This window comes from Equus przewalskii, chromosome 9, assembly GCF_037783145.1.
Source record: "Equus przewalskii isolate Varuska chromosome 9, EquPr2, whole genome shotgun sequence".
Classification (NCBI taxonomy): Eukaryota; Metazoa; Chordata; class Mammalia; order Perissodactyla; family Equidae; genus Equus; species Equus przewalskii.
This window is the reverse complement of record NC_091839.1, coordinates 65,528,264-65,539,270: the sequence shown is the minus strand read 5'-3', so window position 1 is coordinate 65,539,270 and position 11,007 is coordinate 65,528,264. Positions and strand designations below refer to the sequence as shown.

The 11,007-nt window shown below is 44.3% G+C and overlaps 1 protein-coding gene across 1 annotated transcript in view; it reads right to left on the bottom strand.

The window, feature by feature from the left end:
• Nucleotides 1–1,260: 1,260 nt before the first annotated feature.
• DCBLD1 (discoidin, CUB and LCCL domain containing 1) overlaps nt 1,261–11,007 on the bottom strand; it is a 63,460-nt gene continuing 53,713 nt past the window's right edge. The window contains exons 8-15 of the mRNA XM_070559316.1: nt 10,708–10,923; nt 10,089–10,213; nt 9,331–9,478; nt 9,123–9,230; nt 6,978–7,062; nt 6,695–6,744; nt 5,711–5,830; nt 1,261–3,284 (exon numbers count right to left, since the gene is read on the bottom strand). Of these exons, the coding sequence (XP_070415417.1) occupies nt 2,752–3,284; nt 5,711–5,830; nt 6,695–6,744; nt 6,978–7,062; nt 9,123–9,230; nt 9,331–9,478; nt 10,089–10,213; nt 10,708–10,923 (1,385 nt within the window). The 3' untranslated portion in view covers nt 1,261–2,751. The remainder of the gene's footprint in view (nt 3,285–5,710; nt 5,831–6,694; nt 6,745–6,977; nt 7,063–9,122; nt 9,231–9,330; nt 9,479–10,088; nt 10,214–10,707; nt 10,924–11,007) is intronic.

Below are 11,007 nucleotides of genomic sequence, written 5' to 3'. Positions count from 1 at the left end.
TCAGGGTAGATGTGTTCCAGCCACAATTATAAGTGACAGAACGCAATCTTTGCCTCCCAATAGGATTTGATAACATAGAAGAAACCAGACAATTAGAATTATCTCATTCTCGCCTTATCATATGCAAAACAGTGAAAAAGAAAGACCTAGTCTTTTCATGCTCTTATCCTCTAGTTGAGGCTTGGCAGTGGGCAGCATGTGTCAGACCTGTCCACTCACCCACTCTGGTCCACAGTGAGGCCATCTTAAGGAAGTGCTGTTCCAGAATAAAGTACTGTTTTCCCCTTTCTGTCATGATTAGGTCATGAGTTCAGAGAAGAGATGTGATGGATGAACACAGCTCCATTGTAAAGAAGGCTACCCTTAGGAGCTATACAGGTCTGTTCTTACGGACTCAGATTTTAATACTAAAATGCTACACACAGCCCACTAAGGGCCTGGATCAGAAAAAAGGCCTATTATAGAACAAACACTTTGATACATATTGTCCCAATTAATCCTTATCTGTAAACCTTGGAAGAAGGCACATTAACATCAGGGTTATATAATGACAGACTGAGTATACAAATGGATCATAGCCAGACCATGAATAAAAAAAGATCTGTGACCCACAACCTACAGCAGTAAGCGCAGGAAACCAACCCCTTATCCACAGTCACCAGCCCGGAAAGCCGACCCGCTATAAGTCAGACTGGTAGAGAGTCAGACCACTATCTTTGGTAACAATCAAGGAAGCCAAACAATAATGCCTGCAACAATCGACCCCAAATTGCTACATTTGATTAATAACTGACAGCTTCCCTCATTTTTGTCCCTGCTCCCAACTTCGGACCAACCAGAGAAAGCCAAAAATAGACCCCCAACCAATTAAATAGGACACCCCACTTCTGGTTAATCCATCCAGCTCCTCCAAACAGCGCACACCGGAAGTCTTCCCTTTTTACACTGTAAAGCTCTCCCACTCCTCTGCTGCCTTTGGGTCTCTGCCAAAATGCAAGTGATGGTGGCTAACTCCCCTGCGGCAGGAAGTTCGGAATAGCCTTTGTTTGTTCTCATTTGGTTTGTCTTCATCTGTTTCCACAATAGCTGGCCGAAGATCCCTCCGCTATCGTGTGGCAAATCAGGATCTGGAACCAAGACCTATCCCACTCGGAGCCCCTGTTCTTTCCACTGTCCCACTTGCCCTTTGATGAAGACTGAGCCTCAAGCGCCTTCAATAGCCAGCCCAGCAAGCAGGGCACCAATGGGAGGCAGGGGCCCTTTGATTTGGCATAGTTTATTGTAATTAGTATGCATATAAAACCATGTAAACGCCACAAAGTAAACAGTTTACCCTCCCCAATAACCAACAGATAGTCTCCAGGACATTCCAGCACCCTTACTATTTTAACATTTATACGTTTCACAGAAAGCCATAATCATACAAACAGGATTACAATACATTTTTTAGGGAAAGGATTTTTTGGTCCACATTTTCTGTTAAAACACACACACACTTTCCTCTTTGGCAAAAGAGGTTAAACCCCCCACAGTGAACAGACAAAGCAAACTCAGATAAAAACCACTTCACATGAGGTACAGCTGAGGTCTGGGCTCATCGGGAAGGACAGACACAGACTCACGGGGAAAACTGTTTCTTACAAAATCAGTTCAGTTCCCAACCATCTCCGTAGAAAAGCTCCACGCAGATCTGGCCTGGGTCACTTTTGTAAGAACCCACTTCAAATCACTTTTCTGTTTCAGAGTATAATGTGCTATTTCTGAAGAAAGTCATGAAAAGCGTGGGCCTCTGACCTCAGCAATACGTTTAACCTGAGGTACAAAAGCCTCCGACACAGTAATTCAGGCTGTCATTGCCGGGCCACCTTCATTCAGTTTGTTGGGAGAGCAGTTTTGGTTGCTCTGAAGTCTCAGCCTTTGGCTTGGCAGACAGTTTGAAAAGGTGGACTTGCATGTGAAAGCCACACGGTGTCTACCAGGCCCCAGGTGAGAAAGAGGCAAAGTGTGAAGAGGCCAGCCCCTCAGGCCAGGGCAGTGAGGGCCCCCGGCAGGCCCCAGCGACCTCCGGCTCTGTGCCAGCCCTGACAGCCCCCGCACACCCCCACCCAAAGTGGAGTCTAAGGAACAGGAAGCTGCCGAGGTGGTTGTGCTTGTTTGTTTTTTTAAAAACTATAATCATAATTGCTAACAACCACTCTGGTGTGCTTTTCATGCTTCAAGTAATTTCATTCCTTCCAGGAGAACGTTAACACTTTTAGTTCTAGTTATCAAAGGAAAGGAAATGAGCCACACAAACAAGATTAAGTTTAAACAGACCTGCTGCTAATACAGTATCAGATAAATTATATTTAAAAAGTGAGCATACTATTCTATATGTATTTGCAACAGCTGCATTCTCTCACTTAACCTCTGTGCAGAAGGAAAATCTGATAAAGCTAACTTAAGTTACTTTAATTCTTGTTAAATACAACTCTGTACAGATTGCACATTTTACACCAAAGCAGCTCAATATCACAGTTAGGGAAATGAAAATGCCATCTGAAAAACCAACAGACTCTTGCCCTAAGGGTCAGAACAAAACCAGCTGCACAACGTTGTAAACAGTAGGAGAGGTGGTCCCAAGGATTCCACCGCAGGATCCTAGTAAATTGCACGCACGCACGCACACACGCACACTTGAACCCATCTCCCTTCTTCCAGTGCCGCACAGCCCGACGCTCAGTACCACAGCAGGTTTCTTTCACATTGTGTTCACAAAAGAGCGGTCATGGCCGTCTGGTTGAGGGGTCGGAGGCAGTCTCTGGGGGTCGAGTAAGCATCACCGGTGGTGGGATGCAGCTGTGGCTTCTGATAGTTGGCATCAGCGCGGTCCGCGGTTACGCAGCCGCTGGCCTTGGGCTTATCGTAGCCCGGGTCCGCGGGCGCGGGGCTCTGTGGCATCTGGTAGCCCGCGCTCGTGGCGCCGGCCCCGGCTGCCGGGGAGAAGCTGCCAGAAGACAGGGAATGTTTGTGCGCGGGCCTGAGCCCCGGGACGCGGTAGCCGCTCTGCGCCGAGAAGGTGTGCGCGCGGGCCAGGTGCCGCTCCACGATGGGCGTGGCGTACTCGGGCTCGGGGTTGGTCAAGGGCAGGGCGTACTCGTGGCGGCCGGCCGGGAGAGGGCGGTCATAGTGGCTGCCAGCCTCGGCGCTCGGCCCTGCCTCGCCCGCCTCAGTGTCCATCGGCCGGAAGGTGGAGCCCTTCCTCGTGACTGTCCCGGTGCCAATCATGAGAGGCTGCTGGTAATCTGCAATGGGAAGAGCAGACCAGACACATTTGTGCAGCGCACTGATACACCGACGAGCCAGGTGTTTGCAGAGGACGTGCTCTGCTGAACCAGCTCTCTGCTGATGCTGATAACGTCTACTAGGCATGATGAGAAAGACGGAGATGTCAAAGGCATAGATGCCACACGCAGGGGCTTAGACAACCATACTCCTGCTTTAGGAAGCCTCAGAGGATCACAGGAACCCCGAGAGGCAGAGATGACGGTTAACCATCTCTAGGGGTATGAGGAAAAACACTTCATGGAGCTTTTAAACTGGCTCTTGAAATGCCAGATTTTGGAGGTGGAGGTAGTACTGTGAGAAAAGGGAAAAATGATTAAACAACCTATTAACCATGAAAATAATCAAAGTTTGATGTGGCCAGGGTATGAGGGACATGGAGTAGTTTAACAGGATATAAAGACCAAAATTGTAGGTTGAGACCAATGATAAGGATAACATTCACATTTATTGAGCCCTTATTCTGTGCCAGGCATTATTCTAAGATATTAAGATATCAACAAATTAAATCCTCAATAACAAAAAAAGTACTATGAGGTGGGGACTATTACTCTATTTTTACAAATGGAAAACGACTTGAGACAGATTAAGTAAATTTTCCAAGACCACAGAGCCAGCAGCCAATGGAGTCAGAATTCGAACATATGTCCCAGGTGTGTGCTGTTAACCATATTCTAGAGCATGGAGAGCACTGAGTGTTTTGCTACGAAGTTTGGGTAATTCTGTAGAAACCTACTGAGGATTCTAAATAAGAGAGTGGCACAGTTAGAGGTAACTCTGGAGGCACACTGAAGAGGAAAGATCAAAAAATGAGAAGGAAAAAGCAAAGAGAAATGAAACACAAAACTCACAAACTAGGGGACTCATGGTAGCCTTGGAAAGGCCACACTTTGGAGACAGGAACCAGAGGAATTTATTACCAGTGATGTAGGCTATGAGGAAAGAGGGGAGCCAAGGACACTTCCCACATTTTAAGCCCAGAAGACTGGGATGCACATTTGCGAAGCTGCTTAGAAAATGAACGCAGGGCGCATATGTGGGGAGGGTTATGAACGATGAGTTAAGATTGTAGACCCCCTGAGGAACTGTGACACTTGCAGGTAGAGCCGTCCAGCAGGCGGAAATTACTGACTTATTGGGGACTGGGAGGGAAATCTGGGCGTGAACAGCAAAGTGGACAAATACTCAAGGAAGGGCTCCGCTGGAAGTTCTGGAGTGGAGTGGGGGAGACTGCCTGGGGGAGACTGCAAATGAGTGGGTGCAAGAGGGGAACCTGGGGCCTTGTCCATTTAAGAAGCCCAAGAATGACCATGCACTGAGGAGGGGGAACGAAAGGAAGAGGACAGAAAAGGGGTTCTTCCCTCTCCTCGCTTCACCCCCAAGGTAGAACTTGAACTGTCAGGGACAAGGAACAAGGGGATGATTTTGGTTGTAGGGATTCTCTCTTTGCCCCTGAAACGACTCAAGCAACTTCCACACTGGTACCTTTCAGATTTGGCATATGCACGCCTCGCCTGGGAACTTCTGGTTCGGCAGGCCTGGTGCATGGCCTGAAAGCCTGCATCTAGCAAGCTCTCCTATGATGCTGATGCTGCTGGTCCTCAGACCCCACTTTGAGTAGCGAGAAACTAGGGCAGTGCTACTCAAAGTGTGGTCCGCAGACATCTACATTTCGGAGAACTGTTTGTGACAGGTCTGCCAAGAGATAAGTACCCACCTTGAGAGCAAGTGTTCAGAAACTGACAGCAATTTGAGAGAGTAATTTTATGTCCATTGAATATATTTTAAAAAATCAGAGCTTTGTATTTTGTATGTCTTTTTAAAAATTTCATTATTATTACTACTTTATATTGTATTTTACAAAAGTATTTGTCCTCGGAATAGAAATTTAAAAAAACAAAAGCAAAAAACAGATCCTTCCCCATAGACAGCTTGGGAAACTCGACTTGCGACACTGGCTTGTCAGGGACACTGAGGCCATTGTAACACCAGACAGGTTCCTTCATCTCCTATCTCCTCTTCCTCAAGGGCGGGTGCTGTGCTTAATTCATCTTTCTAGTCCCTCTTGCCTAGTGCCTTAATCAAAACCTTGGTAACAAAAGTAGATAAATTAAGGTCTTCCAGATTTTAGTGGTACTTCAGTGCCATTGCTCTGGATGTCACATAGCCACTGCTGGTATAAGAGCCTTGGCTGACTGGGGCTTTTAAGAAATATCTGTGTGAGTTTGTAACTCTGTGCAGGGTGCAGAAAGAAAACTTCACCATTACTGATTTATTGGACCCCATCTAAACAAAAAGATTTTACTCTTATGTCTCTCCTGGTCTCCCTTCCCCCCTAAGCAAGTACCTCCCATCTAATAGCGCTGTCACGGAGTGTCACACTTACCTGCCATGTCACTTGTGATGAGATCTAACTTTTGAGTCATCTCCTTTTCATTATCATAGCTGATAGTAAACTCAGCTGACTGATGTCTGGCGAAGGGATATTTAATCTGCTTCCAGCAGTCTGGAATAAAGATAACATGAAGCAAACTAGTGTCTCAGAAGTGCAATGCACATACTCCATTATGTGTTCCTCCGTGAGCCATAGGGCAGGCTGCCCCTTTGCCGGCTGCCCGTGATAAATGCACAGCCACCACTCTTCAGGTGTGTGAGAGCACGCTGAGGTCATTATGACAACAGCAAACACTATCCCAGACAGGCTGTCCAGTGTGCCTTTAAATGTATTTGTGTACACATCAGGTCCCAGCTTGTCCCTATGTTAGCACGTCTGAGCATGGTTTTCCAGAATCTGCACTGACGTGGCATTCATGACCCAGAGGAGTCAACACAGCTGGCTGTTTAGACCCTGTGGAGGCGGAGTTCCAAGTGGTCCTTGAGGTTCTCAGTGCTCCCGCCCTGCTGCCCTCCCTCTGGACCACAGCTGACTTGTTGCTTGGGCATCCTGCATCCTAGGGATTCTCTGGAACCTGAACATGAGTCCTGCCTCGTCTTTCCCCCACTTTCCCAGAGTGGAAAACACAGCGGAGCCTGGAGATGCTGAGAGCTGGATGATGCTCACTTCACAGACGGGTTTTTATAACTTCTCCCTGGTGACAGGCAGTGTGGTGGCCTAAACCCCAGTGGCCAAAAAAATGAATGTTGATAAATGATGGAATGATGTTGAACAAAAGTAAACTGGCCATGAAGACTCTGAATTAAAATAGAGATAGGATTCAATATATTCCTTCCTTGTAGATTTGCTGACTTAAAGGCTAGAGATCTTATTCTTTTAATCATATAAGTGTGGGCCACAGACCTGTTTTTAATCAGCGGAACCTGTCCCTTCCTCAAAGACAGAATAAAACTGTAGATGGAGTTTTCAACCCACCTGTTTTCTGAGCCTTAGCTGATCCATAAGGACTTCCTTTCTTCTTCCTCCTATTGAGACAAAAAATCCTACTGAAAAGGTTTCTAAATGATAAGTACTGTTTATAAAATAATACTTGATACATTCTACCGCTACCCAACTTGTTTTTAAGACAGAAGGAAACATTTTATCTTGGAAGAAGTGATGCTGCTTTTGTATACATGAACATCTAAAGAGTCAACATTTTGGTCTTGTGATTGTTTACACCGTTAGAGAAGAAATTCAAAAACGTAAAGTCACATACTTTCTAAGGGCAGCAAAGAGTCCCATTCCAGCAACCAGCAGGGCAAGGAGCGCCAGCGGAAGAGCAACGGTTGTGACGTTTATTCCTAAGAAGGGGGAAACCAGTACATTACAGCAGAAGTGAACGGCAACCAGATTTCATGATCTGAAACCGAACATTGATTTGAAAGGTCATTGGCGGCTTAATATACGGGGAAAATAAATACATGCTAGGCCTGTACTGATATTGGAAAGCAAAAGGAGAGGACTCAAAATCCTGGCTAAATTTTAGGAAAATAAAGTTTACCTTTTTTTTTCCCCCCAAAAGCAGTTTCCAATTTTCCCTGGGGATTGACATTTACTCTGAGCTTTCTGCTTGGATCCCATTTACACACCAAAAGTTAGAATTGAGGGGGAAGGGGTAACGCTGGCCTCCCCACCAGGAGCTGTTCAGGCAGGGAAATGATTTAAGCTCAGCGTGAAGCTCTCGGCAGGGATGGTGGGCGGGCTGGGACCTGTACAATAACAGAGGCAGGAACCCCGGGGCTCCGCATCACCAGAGCTTTAGAACTGTGGGCTGAAAGGCAGGGCAGCCTGCTGACCTCAGACAGCAGTTCCACTTTGCTGCATGAAACACCAGACTGTGTCTTCCTACAACCTTTTCCGCTTTTTTAAAAAAGGAGGGCACTTTATTTAACAGCCACTAGAGCAGGCCCCAAGCTTGTGGAAACTATGCAAACTAAAGGAGAAATGTTTATTCTTCACCCTTCTTTATCTGTGATCCCAGGGAAGAAAACAAAGGGATAACCAGGAGTAGAAATGTGTGGTTCATGAAAGGGCGAGTAAGGAACTTAGAAAGGAACAAAATTTACGTAAATAACAGCAGTGTTATTTATTAAGAGTGGAAATTTGGGAAAAATTTAACAACTTAAATATCCAACCATTAGGGAGTGGTTAACTAGATGATGGGATAGCCATACGAAAATATACTCTAAAGGGGCCGGCCCGTGGCCAAGTGGTTAAGTTTGCACGCTCCCCTTTGGCGGCCCAGGGTTTCGCCAGTTCGGATCCTGGGCGCGGCACAGACATGGCACCACTTGTCAGGCCATGTGGAGGCGGCATCCCACATGCCACAACTAGAAGGACCCACAACTAAAAAACATACAACTATGTACTGGGGTGATTTGGGGAGAAAAAGCAAAAAAAGACAAAAAAAAAAGATTGGCAACAGTTGTTAGCTCAGGTGCAAATCTTGGAAAAAAAATCACATTAAAAAAAAGAAAAAAGAAAATATACTATACAGATAATAATTGTGCTTTTCAACTATTAATAACATTGAAAAATGCTCATAATACAATGTTAAGTGAAAAATACATGCTACAGAACAGAACATATAGTATGCTACCATTTTGTCTCAAAGCTGTAAATATAGTTGACTGGATATAGCGGAATATGGTGATCTCTAGATCTGTGGATGCTGATTTATGGCTGCTTTTTATTTTCTTATTTATATTTCTCTTATCTTTATAAAATTACAAATTTTATAAAATTAATATTCAAATTATTTTATATTCTGAAAAAATAAATGTACTTTTAATGTTCATTGCTTGAACAGATTGTACATTTATATGTTCAAAATTCAGAAAGTATAAGGTACAGAATGTAATATCTACATTCTTACTTCTGTTCCTTCTGCACAGGAAGCAAAATTATGTTTCTTGACATTCTTCCAGAGATACTGGAATGGACATATATATTCATTCTTTATTTCCCCCTTTTGACACATGTGGTAGAGTGCTACATAGATCCCATGCTTATTTTTTTAAGTTGTCAATATATCTCAGAGAGCTTTCTATATTACTAACACATTCTTTTTTATGGCCGCAGAGAGTGTTCCATGGTATGGATGTGCTATTATTTTATTTTTCCATAAAATATTTACCTAGTGTTTCAAGGGCACATAAGTTTGCTCCCAATCTTTTTCTGCTTACAATATTGCAGTGACTAGTGTGGACATACATCATTTTACACATGGACAGATACCTCTGGACCATCTGCTTCTGGATATGTATATGACAGAGAAAAAAAATTTTCTTGAAGCTACTGTGATATCAGATGGAAGACTAGTTACACTCCTTAGGAAACCACAAAAGAATAACTGCTCTACCTTTTGGTATTTCTTCAGAGGGGATGCCTTCTGTGATTGTCTCATCTTCTCCTTTAGTTGAACCAACAGTATCTGAACTTGTTTTGCGCCACACCATTGAATCATTACCTGAGAGAGACAAGATGTTGGAAGGGTCACAATAGTAACAGCAATTCGTGAAAGGAGAAGACCAGAATCCAATAACTCACTGACTCACTCTGAGTCCTACCTTGTGTAATCTGGCAACCAATGAGCTCCACTTTCAGGGCTATCCTCTGGTGCCACGTCTGGGGGACAACTCGCACATATCTGGCCACAATGGGAGGGATGAAATTGTTCCGCACTGGATCCCGAAAATTAGAGTTGCCCTGAAACACCTGTAGAAACAGGTAACTTTTACCTAAAGATTCTATTAGTTGGTTTTTAGGTCTATCAACCTACTCATACCTGGTTATATGAAACCAAAGCCAGGATTCAATGACTGTTGCATTTTTATAGACACTCTTTTTTTTGTTTTTAATTTTTTATTTTTTGAGGAAGATTAGCCCTGAGGTAACATCTGCTGCCAATCCTCCTCTTTTTGCTGAGGAAGACTGGCCCTGAGCTCACATCCGTGCCCATCTTCCTCTACTTTATATGTGGGACGCCTACCACAGCATGGCTTGCCAAGCGGTGCTTGGGTCCACACCCGGGATCTGAACTGGCGAACCCCAGGCTGCCAAAGCAGAACGTGCAGACTTAACCTCTGTGCCACCGGACCGGCCCCCAGATACTCTTGATATTGAAGATACAAGGCTTTGCAAACAAAGGCCAAGTTATCTAACTAGGGTGGTGCTGTGAATCTGTTTTCTGGAAACACAATATTTGAATATAATGTTTCAATATAATTGTTGAATATAAATGTTGAATATAATGAATACTGAATATAATGAAAATATCTGGAGGCCTGCTGTCCTACCCAGTTTGTTCCTGCAGAGTCTTTCTTACCTTCTCTCCGTTATTCACAATTCCCTTATAGGTCCTCCACTTGGAGTTGTTGTTTTTGAAGCTCATCACAAAACTCTTAACATAAAAGTTGAAATTTGACTGTGTGGATCCTGCGGTCCTAATCCCTTGTAAGAAAATATTATTTATAGGTCAGTTTAAAAGTATGTTTTATATATACCATGTATTTATAATTTCAAGTTTCTTTTCTTTTGATTTTCTTGTTTGAAATCTCAAATCACTTTACAGGCCAATTTTTCTTATTTCCATCAGAAAACCGATCACAGCTGAGTGTTTTCACCTCGACAATATGCCATAAAAAGCTTTCACCATTAAGGTATCGGCTGTGTAATCTATACATCCATATTTACAACTGCACACAGGTTTGTCCCACAGAGACAACATGACGATCTGTTACTTTTTGTTTTTTAAAGATTGGCACCTGAGCTAACAACTGTTGCCAATCTTCCTTTTTTTTTTCCCTGCTTTTTTTCCCCAAATCCTGCCCCCCAAGTATATAGTTGTATATATTTTTTTTATTTGTGGGTCCTTCTAGTTGTGGCATGTGGGACGCCGCCTCAGCACGGCTTGATGAGTGGTGCCATGTCGGCCATGTCTGTACCTGTTATTTTCTTTTTCTCTCCCAAATCGATCTCCAGCCACTCTCGTTGTTTGTGGTTCTTGCTGCTGTCCGCCGAAGCCCATGACGGGCCTTGGTCCTGGAGTCGGGCTTGGCCAGGAGACCAATGAACTTGGCCTCCAGTCTCGTTAACCCACTGCCAAGAGGAAGAAGCTCTGATTTGCCTGTCAGGTTCCAAACTCAGGGATCTGGTGCAACCTGGAAAAAAAGGGCAGAAAAATATTTCAGATATGCACACAAAATGAAAGCCCCCCCGAAAAGTGTACCCCCTTCACCTAGAAT